Source organism: Ovis canadensis, chromosome 11 (assembly GCF_042477335.2).
Source record: "Ovis canadensis isolate MfBH-ARS-UI-01 breed Bighorn chromosome 11, ARS-UI_OviCan_v2, whole genome shotgun sequence".
NCBI lineage: Eukaryota > Metazoa > Chordata > Mammalia > Artiodactyla > Bovidae > Ovis > Ovis canadensis.
This window is the reverse complement of record NC_091255.1, coordinates 64,892,501-64,909,570: the sequence shown is the minus strand read 5'-3', so window position 1 is coordinate 64,909,570 and position 17,070 is coordinate 64,892,501. Positions and strand designations below refer to the sequence as shown.

Sequence of the window (17,070 nt, the reverse complement as noted above, 5' to 3'; positions counted from 1 at the left end):
TGTGGTCAGGGTGGACGGCCCCAGAGGCAGGTGCCAGCTTCCTCCATCCTCCCTGGCCTGGGTGGTGACCACAGCGGGTCTGTATCCTGCCAATCTGCAGACCCAGGCACCGTGAGAGCGCCACCCCTGTGGAGCCTCGGGCTCCTCTTCAGTCAACCTCAGATGCTTCCAGAAGGTCCTGTCTTGGGTCCGAATACAAATCTCACAGCCCATGGCTTCCCTCCCGGTGTGTCTCCCGGATCCCCAACACGGACGGGGAGCCGCTGACCCCGACCCTGCACGTTCCTCACTTTTTACTCTTCTTTTGAGAGTGGACTGCATCGTGAGCCTCAGGACAGAGAACTGAGTGTGAGCGAGGGCAGTTCAGTGGTGAAAGATGCTAAGGGGGAAGCTGGGACCCGGGGAGTCTCTCTCCAGCCCTTTACCCTCCACCCAAGGGCGTGGAGGGGGCGGCTGTATAATACGTGGACGGTCTGCCCGAATACACCGGAGCTGACCTCTCTTTGAGTTCGCTGTGACAAGCAGAGAGGCAGAGAGAGGGGTGGTCCTTCCCAGGAGGTGGGCAGGCAGGTATGGCCTCACTCAGAGTGACTCCTCGTGATGTGATGGTTTAGGGTCGGTTTCCCCTGGGATTGACAGGGAGGTCAGTCCAGGTGCAGGGTCATCTCACCCACTTTGTGCATTTCTCCACCTTGTCCTGCACAACCCAGGTCTACTGATTTCCTCCTACACACTCTCTTCCCAGATCTGTCCCTCTTCTAGACTGCCTTATCAAGATCAGAGGCCACAATATTCCTGGAACCCAAATCCTATAGTCTTGGATTCCTCTAATTCTCCCTCTTGCTCCCTCCCCTCCCCCTGGCATTACAATAGCCCTCTCTCCCAACAACACTGTGATCACAGCTGTCTCCATCCCAGTCCTCCTGTGCCCTTTCTGTTTGCATGCTCCACCTCGATAAAAGAATTTAAGCACCAATTTAGAAAGAACAGAATAGTGCCTTGGGCAGCAATGTGAATGGGCCTAGAGGATGTCACACTGAGTGAAGTCAGTCAGTCAGGGAAAGGCAAATATCATGATATTATACATGGAGTCCAGTTTTTTTTTAAATGATATAAATAAACTATTTACGAAAGAGAATCAGACTCACAGATTTCAGAAACAAACTTGCGGTTTACCAAAGGAGAAATGTGGGTGGCGACAGGGATATGTTGGAGTTTGGTCTTAACAAACACATCATACTCTACATAAAATAGATAGCCAACAAGGATTTACTGTGTAAAACAGGGAACTCTACTCAGTTCTCTATAATAACCTGTATGGGAAAAGGATCTGAAAAACAGTGAATGCATGTGTGTGTGTAACTGAATCACTTTGCTGTACGCCTGAAACTAACGCCACATTGTAAATCAAATAAACTCTAATAAACCTTTTTTGAAAGAATTTTAAAACCAAAACATGGAGATTAAAAACTTAGTAATGAACACACATGCAAACTCAAAATGTGAAATTATGCTTCGGAAAGTTTGCTTGATTTTTTGGGGGGGATTGATCATTTACTGGGCTTTTCCATGCAGTAAAGAGTATATCGATAGCCTCACCTCTTCCCAACTACATTCCCCACGAATCAAAAGGCAAACAAACCGCATGTGTGTATGTTCAGCTGCTCAATCGTGTCTGACTCTTCAACCCCCTGAACTGCAGCCCACCAGGCTCCCCTTTCCATGGGATTCCCCAGGCAAGAATACTGGAGTGGGTTTCCATGTTCTTCTCCAGGGGATCTTCCTGACCCAGGGATCGAGCCCGCCTCTCCTGCATTGGCAGGCAGATAGATTCTTTACTACTGCGGTACCTGGGAAGCCCAAACAAACTGACCAGAAGCATACCATACATGATGGTGTCAAGACCCGAACCCAGATGTCCCTGGCACATCGGACCAAGTATCTCCTCACCATATGGGGACTCGGAAGGGGAAAGAGCCAGAGGCCAGCAAGAGGGAGAAGCACAGTCATCAGAGCCAGGAAGCAGAATGGGGTGGGGTGGGGTGTGGATCACTATGGTAACCTCAATTGAGAAGTCTGATCTGCACTGTTCCCTACACCTTCTCCCCTCACCAAGATCTCTCCCTTCTCACTAACTTCCCCAGGGTATCTTCCTTTCCAGAAGAAGGTTTCTTGAGCTAAAAGCAGTTTCTGCCGGCTCCTGGCTGTGCCGATTGGTGGAAGAGTCAACGTGGGCAATGACAGCAGTAATTCAGGAAATGCATCTGGTTTTCTGTAGGGGTTCCTGTTGTGATGGTTAATTTTATGCACCAACCCGCCTGGCTGCAGAGTGCCCAGGTTAAACAATTCTGGAGGTGTGTGCCAGGACGTTTCCCGGTGAGATCAGCATGGGAAGGGGTGGACTCAGTGAAGTAGGTTGCCCCTGCCCAAAGTAGGTAGTTGTTGTTCAGTCCCTAAGTTTTGTCCAGCTCTTTGCAACACCATGGACTGCAGCACGCCGGGCTCCTCTGTCCTTCGCTGTCTCCCGGAGTTTGCTCAGATTTGTGTCCACTGAGTTCATAAGGCCATCCAACCATCTCATCCTCTGCCGCCTCCTTCTTCTTTTGCCTCCAGTCTTTCCCAGCATCAGGATCTTTTCCAATGAGTAGGCTCTTCGCTTCAGATGACCAAAGTATTGGAGTTTCAGGTTCAGCATCAGTTCTTCCAATGAATATTTAGGGTTGGCCTCCTTTCGGATTGACTGGTTGGATCTCATTTGATCTCCCAGTGTAGGCAGGCTTCCTTTAGTCAGTCTAATGAAGCTGGAGGAACAGGTGGAGGACCAGGTGGAGGAACAAGGTATTCAGCCCTTCCTGCCTGGTTGCTTCCTATCCTTGGCACTTCGGCTTCTCAAACTTTGGAACTTGGCGTGAATTATACAGACAGCGGATGGTGGTGTTCCCAGGTGAGCCAATTCCTTACAATACATCTCTTCACATGCAAACATCTCCTATTGTTCTGTTTCTCTAGAGTGTTGACCAACACAGGTGTGTGTCTGGCTTGTGGGAATTTCCTTCTTCAACTCTCAAGTCTGCACATGAAGATCTAACTCAGGAAGTTTTCCTTCGAGGACTTGACACAGGGATCCCACACCGCTGTGAGGGAAATAAAGCTGATACTCCTGATCCACTCCCCTTCAAAGAGCAATTACTTGGCTTTAAGCTCAGGCGGTAAAGAATCCGCCTGCAATGTGGGAGACCTGGGTTCGATCCCTGGGTTGGGAAGATCCCCTGGAGGAGGATATGGCAACCCTCCTACGGAGTGACATCCCCACCCCCTCCACAGACACTCCCCGGAGCTGATGAACTGTTTGTGTTTCAGTGGGCTCCTATGGAGACATGTAGACCAATAAGCCTAAAATGTCAAGTGGAGCATTAAACAGCATAGGAACCAACCACAGAGTCAATTTGATAGGGACAGAGTAAAGTAGGTGATTAAATAGTTACCCCACTAGGGATTGTAAATAGAAAATAAATGGGTGGTGGGTGTGTGAAAGTGAAAGTCGCTCAGTCCTGTCCGACTCTTTGCGACCCCACGGACTGTACAGTCCATGGAATTCTCCAGGTCAGAATACTGCAGTGAGTAGCCTTTCCCTTCTCCAGGGGATCTTCCCAACCCCAGGGTTCGAACCTAGGTCTCCCACGTTGCAGGGCGGATTCTTTACCAGCTGAGCTACCAGTCTTGTAATTTGATGATTACTCATGAAAACAGGTTTGCTTAACCACAAAACCAAGCAAGCTTGCTTAGCAACAAAACCATGCAACAGAAGCTCCCAAAAATAAAACGATGGTGGCATGAGCCCCACATCCTGTCCAGTGAGCTCAGTAATTAACGATCTCTGCACACAGAAAAAAACAATAATTTGTGCACCTAGTTTGACCACGTAGGGACAAGAAAACGCCACTACTCCACCTGGAGGAGGAGCTGATGGTGGAAGCACTACGTCTATGTGAGGAAAACAAAGTTCTCCTCCCCCTCCCTTTCCTTTGATGATAAAACTGTAGCCCAGTAAGTTCTTGGGCGTGATATCTCTCAGCCACCCTTTTGCAAACCTCACAAGCATCCTATTCTACTGAATGATTTCTTATCTACCACTTTGCCCTCACTGAATTCTTTGCACTGAGACATAAAGGACTGTGGTACCAGAGCTCTTTGGAGCCCCCTGGACGACACCCAACAGTCTCAAATCGGGTCTCCCTTTCACCAGGGAAAACTATAATTAATAAAAAGTTGTGTGCTTAGTCGCTCAGTTATGTCCGACTCTTTGAGAGCCCATGGACTGCAGCCCGCCAGGCTCCTCTGTCCATGGCGATTCTCCAGGCAAGAATACTGGAGCGGGTTGCTATGCCCTCCTCCAGGGGATCTTCCCAACCCAGGGATCAAACCCAGATCTCCCGCATTGCAGGCAGATTCTTTACAGACTGAGCTCAAAGCCAAGTAATTCCCTTTCTTTGAAGGGGAGTGGGTCAGGAGTATGAGCCTTATTACCCTCTGGGTTTCAGGGTCTCTCTAAGTTCCACAGAAACCTGGAGAATAATGTAGATACTTTATAAAATCAGTTGAGTTCAGTCGCTCAGTCGTGTCTGACTCTTTGCAACCCCATGAATCACAGCATGCCAGGCCTCCCTGTCCATCACCAACTCCCGGGGTTCACTCAAACTCATGTCCATCAAGTCGGTGATGCCATCCAGCCATCTCATCCTCTGTCATCCCCCTCTCCTCCTGCCCCCAATCCCTCCCAACATCAGGGTCTTTTCCAATGAGTCAAGTCTTCGCATGAGGTGGCCAAAGTATTGGAGGTCCAGCTTCAGCGTCAATCCTTCCAGTGAACACCCAGGACTGATCTCCTTTAGGATGGACTGGTTGAATCTCCTTGCGGTCCAAGGGACTCTCAAGAGTCTTCTCCAACACCACAGTTCAAAAACATCAGTTCTTCAGTGCTCAGCTTTCTTCACAGTCCAACTCTCACATCCATACATGACCACTGGAAAAACCATAGCTTTGACTAGGCAGACCTTTGTTGGGCAAAGTAATGTCTGCTTTTTAATATGCTATCTAGGTTGGTCATAACTTTCCTTCCAAGGAGTAAGCGTCTTTTAATTTCATGGCTGCAGTCACCATCTACAGTGATTTTGGAGCCCAAAAGAATAAAGTCTGACACTGTTTCCACTGTTTCCCTATCTACTTGACATGAAGTGATGGGACCAGATGCCATGATCTTCGTTTTCTGAATGTTGAGCTTTAAGCCAACTTTTTCACTCACTTCTTTCACTTTCATCAAGAAGCTTTTTAGTTCCGCTTCACTTTCTGCCACAAAGGTGGTGTCATCTGCATATCTGAGGTTATTGATATTTCTCCTGGCAGTCTTGATTCCAGCTCGTGCTTCCTCTAGCCCAGCGTTTCTCATGATGTACTCTGCATAGAAGTTAAATAAGCAGGGTGACAATATACAGCCTTGACGTCCTCCTTTTCCTATTTGGAACCAGTCTGTTGTTCCATGTCCAGTTCTAACTGTTGCTTCCTGACCTGCATATAGCTTTCTCAAGAGGCAGGTCAGGTGGTCTGGTATTCCCATCTCTCTCAGAATTTTCCACAGTTCATTGTGATCCACACAGTCAAAGGCTTTTATTCAAAGCCTTTTATTTTTTGAAGCCCTTAGTGTCTCAAAAAAAGGGGCGATGCCAAAAGAAGATTATAAAAATTGCAATATATTTTAAATGCACCAAGTTCACAAATTGACTTTTTGTTACACAAACAGCCATAAAGTAGAATTAATTGGGCTATAAAATGACTACTGGATGAAAACTTAATTTGCTGATTCAAGTTCATGTGCCCGATGCACAGTGAGGCCAAACAAACTGGAACGTCGGAGTCCAGAGGAAAGGAAGTCTCATTTGCAAGAAGAGGAGGCCTAGAAAGCCCTGAGCTCCCTGAAAGACTTCAGCAAAGCATTTTTAAAAGCCAGGTTGGGGGGTGGGGTGGTCGCCGGGTCCCCCACGATCCTCTGGTTGGCTGGTGAGGGAGCAGGGGGTGTCACAGGGTTCCGTCCACCAGTCCTGAGGCTCCAGGAGGCCTGGGGCCCGGTGCTCATGGTCCTCAAGTAGTCAACATCTTCCCTTTGGGGGGAGGTTTCCACCTCTGCAAAACAGCACAGGAAATGTGCATCAAATGCTATTACCTAGGTACTTCAGAGAGGAGCTAAAGCAGGGGATAAGGGGGAAGGCCTGACCACCCCCCACACACCCCCACCCCGGGAAGGCCCCAAAGGGTCCTGCTCACTTACACATCTAATGGTGGTTTGATGGGAATAGCAGCTTCCCTCACTCACGGGCAATACAAGGAAACTGACAGTCGTCACCACTTCGAGTTCCAAGCAAGCAGACACGTCGAGGAGGGGCCACTGCGTCTCTTCACTCCTCCCAGAGAGAAAGAAATCCAGAAGAGCAGTTAGGGAGCTGCTGCTCAGGGAAGCTGAAGTCCCGGACTGGAATCGGACGTGTCCTTATCTTTCTTACCTGGGTCTAGCCCCTCCCTGGGGAACGGGTCTTTAGGACCTTGATCAACTCCAGTCCGAACTACCCACTGGGCCCCAGACCCCTGGTTGCACCTTGAGCCCTGGCCCTGGAACCCCTGGATGTCTGGTCCGTGTCTGGTCGGTCCCAGGGTGGGAAGGTAACCCTTACTCAGACAGCTCAGGCTGATGAGAGGGAAGGGGCTGTAGGACTCAGCCTGGAGAGGTATGGCTGTCAGGATGCAATGGGTCTTGTTCCGATACTCACGGTGACCAGGATCAGATTCAGGAGTGAAGCTAGGCAAGAGGCCGCTAGCACCATCTGGTGGTGGGCTGAAGAACTGCCACAAGTGTGCCCTGGTGTGTGCTGACTTGCCTCAGTCGTGTCCGACTCTTTGCGACCCCATGGACTATAGCCCACCAGGCTCCTCTGTCCATGGGATTCTCCAGACAACAATACTGGACTGGATTGCCGTGTCCTCCTCCAGGAGATCCTCCCGACCCAGGGATCGAACCTGTATCTCGTATGTCTCCTGCATTGTCGGCGGGTTCTTTAGCACTAGCAGCACCTGGGAAGCCTGAGTGGTTACCTTCTTTTTTGCCCTTGAGGTCAGGAAATAGAGGTGCCACATCCACCCAGCAAGGCTTCCGACTGACCTGGGGCTCGGACACGGGGGATGGGTCCCGACGAGGTAAACTGCTCCTCTACCCGAGCTCCCACCTCCCAGAGAGCAAGAGGCTCTATTGTTTGGAGACTGTTTTTGATGCTGGCTGAGTTAGAGGAGATCACCCGGCTGGAGAGAGAGGGTTGTCACAGCCCCTGCTCCTTCTTGACCCAGGCCTTTGCCTTTGTCCAGCCCGTCCCCCTGCTCCCGCCACCCCCTCGCAGCCAGCCGGAAGTCCTTATCCCAGAGGTTGTCTCTGCCCTCCTGTCACCCCACCCTCTGAATTCTGGTCTCTTTTTTTCTCTATAAGGCTCATTTTCTTCTATGTGAACCATTTTTAACATGCTGATTGAATTTGTTACAACATTGCTTCTGCTGTTTATGTTTTGGTTTTTTGGCCATGAGGCATGTGGAATCTTATTTCCCTGGGATCAAACCCTCACCCCCTGTATTGGAAGGCACAGTCTTAACCACCGGACCACCAGAGAAGTCCCCACAATGCTTATTATAAACCAGTGTTATATCTTTATTTATTTATTTATTTTTTTTTAGTTTTTTATTTTTTAAATTTTAAAATCTTTAATTCTTACATGCATTCCCAAACATGAACCCCCCTCCCACCTCCCTCCCCATAACATCTTTCTGGGTCATCCCCATGCACCAGCCCCAAGCATGCTGCATCCTGCGTCAGACATAGACTGGCGATTCAATTCACATGATAGTATACATGTTAGAATGTCATTCTCCCAAATCATCCCACCCTCTCCCTCTCCCTCTGAGTCCAAAATTCCGTTATACACATCTGTGTCTCTTTCCCTGTCTTGCATACAGGGTCGTCATTGCCATCTTCCTAAATTCCATATATATGTGTTAGTATACTGTATTGGTGTTTTTCTTTCTGGCTTACTTCACTCTGTATAATCGGCTCCAGTTTCATCCATCTCATCAGAACTGATTCAAATGAATTCTTTTTAACGGCTGAGTAATACTCCATTGTGTATATGTACCACAGCTTTCTTATCCATTCATCTGCTGATGGACATCTAGGTTGTTTCCATGTCCTGGCTATTATAAACAGTGCTACGATGAACATTGGGGTACATATGTCTCTTTCAATTCTGGTTTCCTCGGTGTGTATGCCCAGAAGTGGGATTGCTGGGTCATAAGGTAGTTCTATTTGCAATTTTTTAAGGAATCTCCACACTGTTCTCCATAGTGGCTGTACTAGTTTGCATTCCCACCAACAGTGTAGGAGGGTTCCCTTTTCTCCACACCCTCTCCAGCATTTATTGCTTGCAGATTTTTGGATCGCAGCCATTCTGACTGGTGTGAAGTGGTACCTCATTGTGGTTTTGATTTGCATTTCTCTAATAATGAGTAATGTTGAGCATCTTTTCATGTGTTTGTTAGCCATCCGTATGTCTTCTTTGGAGAAATGTCTATTTAGTTCTTTGGCCCATTTTTTGATTGGGTCGTTTATTTTTCTGGAGTTGAGCTGCATAAGTTGCTTGTATATTTTTGAGATTAGTTGTTTGTCAGTTGCTTCATTTGCTATTATTTTCTCCCATTCAGAAGGCTGTCTTTTCACCTTGCTTATAGTTTCCTTTGTTGTGCAGAAGCTTTTAATTTTAATTAGATCCCATTTGTTTATTTTTGCTTTTATTTCCAGAATTCTGGGAGGTGGATCATAGAGGATCCTGCTGTGATTTATGTCTGAGAGTGTTTTGCCTATGTTCTCCTCTAGGAGTTTTATAGTTTCTGATCTTACATTTACATCTTTAATCCATTTTGAGTTTATTTTTGTGTGCGGTGTTAGAAAGTGATCTAGTTTCATTCTTTTACAAGTGGTTGACCAGTTTTCCCAGCACCACTTGTTAAAGAGATTGTCTTTACTCCATTGTATATTCTTGCCTCCTTTGTCAAAGATAAGGTGTCCATATGTGTGTGGATTTATCTCTGGGCTTTCTATTTTGTTCCATTGATCTATATGTCTGTCTTTGTGCCAGTACCATACTGTCTTGATGACTGTGGCTTTGGCTTTGTAGTAGAGCCTGAAGTCAGGCAAGTTGATTCCTCCAGTTCCATTCTTCTTTCTCAAGATTGCTTTGGCTATTCGAGGTTTTTTGTATTTCCATACAAATCTTGAAATTATTTGTTCTAGTTCTGTGAAAAATGTGGCTGGTAGCTTGATAGGGATTGCATTGAATTTGTAAATTGCTTTGGGTAGTATACTCATTTTCACTATATTGATTCTTCCAATCCATGAACATGGTATATTTCTCCATCTATTAGTGTCCTCTTTGATTTCTTTCATCAGTGTTTTATAGTTTTCTATATATAGGTCTTTAGTTTCTTTAGGTAGATATATTCCTAAGTATTTTATTCTTTTCGTTGCAATGGTGAATGGAATTGTTTCCTTAATTTCTTTTTCTACTTTCTCATTATTCGTGTATAAGAATGCAAGGGATTTCTGTGTGTTGATTTTATATCCTGCAACTTTACTATATTCATTGATTAGCTCTAGTAATTTTCTGGTGGAGTCTTTAGGGTTTTCCATGTAGAGGATCATGTCATCTGCAAACAGTGAGAGTTTTACTTCTTCTTTTCCAATTTGGATTCCTTTTATTTCTTTTTCTGCTCTGATTGCTGTGGCAAAAACTTCCAGAACTATGTTGAATAGTAGCGGTGAAAATGGACACCCTTGTCTTGTTCCTGACTTTAGGGGAAATGCTTTCAATTTTTCACCATTGAGGATAATGTTTGCTGTGGGTTTGTCATAGATAGCTTTTATTATGTTGAGGTATGTTCCTTCTATTCCTGCTTTCTGGAGAGTTTTTATCATAAATGGATGTTGAATTTTGTCAAAGGCCTTCTCTGCATCTATTGAGATAATCATATGGTTTTTATTTTTCAATTTGTTAATGTGGTGAATTACATTGATTGATTTGCGAATATTGAAGAATCCTTGCATCCCTGGGATAAAGCCCACTTGGTCATGGTGTATGATCTTTTTAATGTGTTGTTGGATTCTGATTGCTAGAATTTTGTTGAGGATGTTTGCATCTATGTTCATCAGAGATATTGGCCTGTAGTTTTCTTTTTTTGTGACATCTTTGTCAGGTTTTGGTATTAGGGTGATGGTGGCCTCATAGAATGAGTTTGGAAGTTTACCTTCCTCTGCAATTTTCTGGAAGAGTTTGAGGAGGATAGGTGTTAGCTCTTCTCGAAATTTTTGGTAGAATTCAGCTGTGAAGCCATCTGGACCTGGGCTTTTGTTTGCTGGAAGATTTCTGATTACAGTATCAATTTCCGTGCTTGTGATGGGTCTGTTAAGATTTTCGATTTCTTCCTGGTTCAGTTTTGGAAAATTGTACTTTTCTAAGAATTTGTCCATTTCTTCCACGTTGTCCATTTTATTGGCATACAACTGCTGATAGTAGTCTCTTATGATCCTTTGTATTTCTGTGTTGTCTGTTGTGATCTCTCCATTTTCATTTCTAATTTTATTGATTTGATTTTTCTCTCTTTGCTTCTTGATGAGTCTGGCTAATGGTTTGTCAATTGTATTTATCCTTTCAAAGAACCAGCTTTTGGCTTTGTTGATTTTTGCTATGGCCTCTTTTGTTTCTTTTGCATTTATTTCTGCCCTAATTTTTAAGATTTCTTTCCTTCTACTAACTCTGGGGTTCTCCAACTCTTCCTTTTCTAGTTGCTTTAGTTGTAGAGTTAGGTTATTTATTTGACTTTTTTCTTGTTTCTTGAGGTATGCCTGTATTGCTATGAACTTTCCTCTTAGCACTGCTTTTATAGTGTCCCACAGGTTTTGGGTTGTTGTGTTTTCATTTTCATTAGTTTCTATGCATATTTTGATTTCTTTTTTGATTTCTTCTGTGATTTGTTGGTTATTCAGAAGTGTGTTGTTCAACCTCCATATGTTGGAATTTTTAATAGTTTTTCTCCTGTAATTGAGATCTAATCTTAATGCATTATGGTCAGAAAAGATGCTTGGAATGATTTCGATTTTTTTGAATTTATCAAGTTTAGATTTATGGCCCAGGATGTGATCTATCCTGGAGAAGGTTCCATGAGCACTTGAAAAAAAGGTGAAATTCGTTGTTTTGGGGTGAAATGTCCTATAGATATCAATTAGGTCTAACTGATCTAATGTATCATTTAAAGTTTGCGTTTCTTTGTTAATTTTCTGTTTAGTTGATCTGTCCATAGGTGTGAGTGGGGTATTAAAGTCTCCCACTATTATTGTGTTATTGTTGATTTCCCCTTTCATACTTGTTAGCATTTGTCTTACATATTGTGGTGCTCCTATATTGGGTGCATATATATTTATAATTGTTATATCTTCTTCTTGGATTGTTCCTTTGATCATTATGTAGTGGCCTTCTTTGTCTCTTTTCACAGCCTTTGTTTTAAAGTCTATTTTATCGGATATGAGTATTGCCACTCCTGCTTTCTTTTGGTCTCTATTCGCGTGGTATATCTTTTTCCAGCCCTTCACTTTCAGTCTGTATGTGTCCCTTGTTTTGAGGTGGGTCTCTTGTAAGCAGCATATAGAGGGGTCTTGTTTTTGTATCCATTCGGCCAGTCTTTGTCTTTTGGTTGGGGCGTTCAACCCATTTACGTTTAAGGTAATTATTGATAAGTATGATCCCGTTGCCATTTACTTTATTGTTTTGGGTTCGGGTTTATACACCCTTTTCGTGTTTCCTGTCTAGAGGATATCCTTTAGAATTTGTTGGAGAGCTGGTTTGGTGGTGCTGAATTCTCTCAGCTTTTGCTTGTCTGTAAAGCTTTTGATTTCTCCTTCGTATTTGAATGAGATCCTTGCTGGGTACAGTAATCTGGGCTGTAGGTTATTGTCTTTCATCACTTTAAGTATGTCTTGCCATTCCCTCCTGGCCTGAAGAGTTTCTATTGACAGATCAGCTGTTATCCTTATGGGAATCCCCTTGTGTGTTATTTGTTGTTTTTCCCTTGCTGCTTTTAATATTTGTTCTTTGTGTTTGATCTTTGTTAATTTGATTAATATGTGTCTTGGGGCGTTTCGCCTTGGGTTTATCCTATTTGGGACTCTCTGTGTTTCTTGGACTTGGGTGATTATTTCCTTCCCCATTTTAGGGAAGTTTTCAACTATTATCTCCTCAAGGATTTTCTCATGATCTTTCTTTCTGTCTTCTTCTTCTGGGACTCCTATAATTCGAATGTTGGAGCGTTTCATATTGTCCTGGAGGTCTCTGAGATTGTCCTCGTTTCTTTTAATTCGTTTTTCTTGTTTCCTCTCTGATTCATTTATTTCTACCATTCTATCTTCTATTTCACTAATCCTATCTTCTGCCTCCGTTATTCTACTATTTGTTGCCTCCAGAGTGTTTCTGATCTCATTTATTGTGTTATTCATTATATTTTGACTCTTTTTTATTTCTTCTAGGTCCTTGTTAAACCTTTCTTGCATCTTCTCAATCCTTGTCTCTAGGCTATTTATCTGTGTTTCCATTTTGATTTCAAGATTTTGGATCATTTTCACTATCAATATTCGGAATTCCTTCTCCGGTAGATTCCCTACTTCTTCCTCTTTTGTTTGGTTTGGTGGGCAACTCTCCTGTTCCTTTACCTGCTGAGTATTCCTCTGTCTCTTCATCTTGGTTATATTGCTGCGTTTGGGGTGGCCTTTTTATATTCTGATAATTTGTGGAGTTCTCTTTATTATGGAGCTTCCTCACTTTGGGTGGGGTTCTATCAGTGGCTTGTCAAGGTTTCCTGGTTAGGGAGGCTTGTGTTGGAGTTTTGGTGGGTGGAGCTGGGTTTCTTCTCTCTGGAGTGCAGTGGAGTGATCCGTAATGGGTTATGAGACATCAAAGGTTTTGGGATAATTTTGAGCTGCCTGTATATTGAGGCTCAGAGGAGTGTTCCTGTGTTGCTGGAGAATTTGGGTGGCATGTCTTGTTTTGGAACTTGTTGGCCCTTGGGTGGAGCTTGGTTTCGGTGTAGGTATGAAGGCATTTGATGAGCTCCTATTGCTTAATGTTCCCTGAATTCAAGAGTTCTCTAATGTTTTCAGGCTTTGGGTTTAAGCTTCCTGCTTCTGGTTTTCAGTTTTATTTTTACAGTAGCCTCTAGACTTCTCCATCTATACAGCACCGATGATAAAACATCTAGGTTAAAGATGAAAAGTTTCTCCACATTGAGGAACACTCAGAGAGGTTCACTGAGTTACAAGGAGAAGAGAAGATGGAGGGGGTAGTTAGAGGTAACTGGAATGAGATGCGGTGAGATCAAGAGAGGAGAGAGCAAGCTAGCCAGTAGTCACTTCCTTATGTGTGCTTTATAGTCTGGACCCCTCAGAGGTATTTACAGAGTTATACGGGGAAGAGGAGAGGGAGGAAGTAGACAGAGGTGACCAGAAGGATAAGAGAGAGGAATGAAAAGGAGAGAGACAAATCCTGCCAGTAACCAGTTCCTTAGGTGTTCTCTACCGTCTGGAACACACAGAGATTCACAGAGTTGGATAGAGAAGAGATGGGGGAGAAAAGAGACAGAGGCCACCTGGTGGAGAAAAAGGAGAGTCCAGAGGAGGAGAGAGTGGTCAAGCCAGTAATCTCGCTCTCAGGTAAACTTGGGTAGTGAAGTTTGGGTTTTTAAATGTACAAAATTGACAACAAAAACCTAAGAGCAAAGATTAAAAATCTGGAGTAGAGGTTGGATTTTCAAAGATACAATATTAAAGAAAAGCAGAAGGAAAAAGGAAGAAAGAAAAAAAAAAGAATTATTAAAAAACAAACAAACCAAAAAAAAAAACAAAACAAAACACCAACAACCATCCAAAGAGTATATATGGTGTTTGCCTTAAAAAAAAAAAAGTCTTTTTTTTTAAAAATAGTAATACTAGGTTATAGAAATAAAAATTAGAGGAGAAATAGAAGACTTAACAATTAAAAAAAAGCTCGGAAAAAAAAGAAAAAAAAGAAAAAGAAAGAATGATTTTAAAAATATTAAAAAATTAAAAATATATCTGGCTCTTCTCTGATGTTATGGGCCGTGTGGGCTCACTTCCAAGGTGGTTCCCTCTGTTTAACTTCTTCTGTTTGCTGGTTTTTAGGCTCACTAGTTCAGTCGCGCTGTGGGGAGGGGGGATGCTGCAAACAAATAGCACTGTCGTGTGTACACAGTATCTCTGCTCCGCTTGACCTGTCCTTTCTCGCGGCGCACAAACCGCTCCGGCTCTACGATGCTCAGCTGGGAACCGTCTGGGGCCGGCCCTAGGCTGCGTGCACTTCCCCGGTCCAAGCCGCTCAGGTTCGGTGCTCAGGCAGCCCTCAGAGGCACAAATGCGGCTGGGACTGCGCTTTGTGCCCTTCCCAGGTCCGAGTAGCTCAGGAGTTTGGCGAGCGCAATCGCCGCGGCTTGTCACCTTTTCTGCCGCTGCCGCTCAGCTCTCTGGGTGGACCGCTGGCGCACCCCGTGAGGCAGACTGTGACTGTCCAGCACCCCCAGAAGTCTTAGCAAAGGAGCCTGCTTGCAGTTAGGTAAGTAAAGTCTCTCCGGGTCTGCAATTGCCCCTTTCCAGTCCTTTCGGCTCTGGCTGCCTGTCCCCGGCGGGGAATGGTCTGCAGCCGGCTTTTTCCGCTCCGTCCTTTGTTCTGTGCTCAGTCCTGGCGGTGTCTTATGTTCGAGCTTTTCGCGTGGTAGCTATCCCACAGTCTGGTTTGCTAGCCCAAGTTAGATCGTTCTGGTTGCGCGTGGGGCGTTCCTGCCCGATTCTTGCAAAGCTCTGCAGCCCGCGCCTCGCGCGCGTCCCTGCCCTGCCCCCACTTCCCAATGGCGGATGCAGGCGTCTGTGCTGCTTTTCCGCTGGGGGAGTTACTGGTGGGCTTGTAATCTCTTGGTTTTAATCATTTATCTATTTTTCCTTCCTGTTATGTTGCCCTCTGTGTTTCCAAGGCTCGCCACAGACTCGGCAGGGAGAGTGTTTCCTGGTGTTTGGAAACCTCTCTTCTTAAAATTCCCTTCCCGGGACGGGCTTCCCTTCGGGACGGAGCTCCCTCCCCACATCCTTTGTCTCCTTTTTCGTCTTTTATATTTTTTCCTACCTGTTTTTGAAGACAATGGTCTGCTTTTCTGGTTGCCTGATGTCCTCTGCCAGCCTACAGAAGTTGTTTTGTGGAGTTTGCTCGGCGTTGAAATGTTCTTTTGAGGAATTTGTGAGGGAGAACGTGATCTTCCCGTCCTATTCCTCCGCCATCTTTCCCTCCCCCTATATCTTTATTTTTTAAAAACTCCCTTTAGAATATAAACCCATGTTTTAATGATTGGTCTCTCCCCGACACCTAGAAACATGCCAGTCTCTTTGTATTTGGTGAGTGAATGAAGAAATGAAGGGTCGAAAATCCATGCTTGGGGGAAAGGAACGCAGGTGGGCGAGATGGCAGAAAATCAGGCCCTGGCGCCCCCTGACGAGCGGGGCGGTGCCTGGGACTCCCTCTTGGGGAATGAGGGGTTCTGGGTGCCCTTGTGAAACGCTCTTCCCGGTTCTCCCCAGCCAAGCACCAGGCAGGTAAACATCATACAGACACTTGTATATGTGATTTATTTCATTAAACTTTTTAAAGTTTTCTTTTTTTAATCGAGTCTGTTTTTATAACGTGAAAAGCGACATGAAGTTCTAGGCCAGACGTTATTCTCTAGTCTGAGCGGCTGTGTCTCTGGACAGGATATTGATGGCGGTGGGGTGGGGCTGCACGTTGTCTTGGTCAGACTGGTTCTGTCTCCCCACAAACTGCCCGCTGAGGCCTGTTGACCCAGAGGACAGCACCGAGCATGCCCAGGAGCAGAGGCACCTTCAGGAAGACCAGGAGCAGGAAGTGGGTGCTGCCCAGCAGGGGCCTGTGGGGATGCGGTGACCGGTGGTGAGTTTCTGCTTCCACAGGAGGCCCAGGCCCCTCCCCCATCTTCCTCTGTGCTCAGGTCCCATGGCCTCAAAACTCAAAATCAAGGTCAAGTCGGGTTGGTATTGAGGCTGCACTGGGTCTTAGTAGCGGTATGAGGGATCTTTAGTTGTGGCAAGTAGAATCCCTAGTTCCCTGACCAGGGACTGGATCTGGGCCAACTGCATTGGGAGCGTAGAGTCTTAGCCACTGGACCACCTAGGAAGTCCCCACTCACCCTTAACGTGGTCTGTGTGGGAGAGCATCTGTTCTGTTTAAATGGCTCCACAGTCTCAGCCACAACAATCTCAACTCCTCGCTCAGCTCATGGCCCATTCTCTCACCTCCGGGTCCCGGGACCTGCCCTCACTCCAGCTCCTCACAAATGCCGCGTCCTCTCCCCATCCTGAGCCTCTGCCTAATCTCTCCGCCTCCCCGACCCTGCGCCTGGCTCCCAGCCTGAGGCGGCCCTCCAGGGTCACCTCCAAGATTGCACTGGGCTCCTGTGGCCAACCCTGTTGGTACCCCGCCCTCCTTGCCCACATGACCTCCTGGCCGCTTGGACAGTACTCAGCTCACCAGTGGTCTCCCACATGTTTGGCTTAAGGGCGATCTCTGGTGTTTGGGGTGTGCGTGGCTTCCTGCACCGGGCAGGCCAGACGTGCTATAGAATCCTCTGCCTGGACACTCCCCCAGGCTCCTTCTTGGTGGGCTCTCCCGCTTCTTCAGGTTTCTGCTCAAACGTCCCTTTCTCTGAGAGGCCGTCCCTCACCACTCTGTATGAAAACCGCCAGCCTCTCCTTCTTCTCCCACCGTGAGGACCAGTGTGTGTGGACCACCACCCTGGCTTCCTCGCCACGCTGTGGGGCCATCCCGGGGGATGCCCCACAGAGTCTCTCTGAGGGGGAGTGAGCCCCAT

At 45.9% G+C, this 17,070-nt stretch overlaps 1 protein-coding gene across 5 annotated transcripts in view; it reads right to left on the bottom strand.

Annotated features, from left to right (window-relative positions):
* Nucleotides 1-15,795: 15,795 nt before the first annotated feature.
* Nucleotides 15,796-17,070, bottom strand: part of LOC138415416 (protein CD300H-like) — a 38,270-nt gene continuing 36,995 nt past the window's right edge. For all 5 annotated transcript variants that reach the window (XM_069543996.1, XM_069543999.1, XM_069544000.1 and 2 more), the window contains exon 4: nt 15,796-16,110. In XM_069543996.1, the coding sequence (XP_069400097.1) occupies nt 15,978-16,110 (133 nt within the window). In that variant the 3' untranslated portion in view covers nt 15,796-15,977. The remainder of the gene's footprint in view (nt 16,111-17,070) is intronic.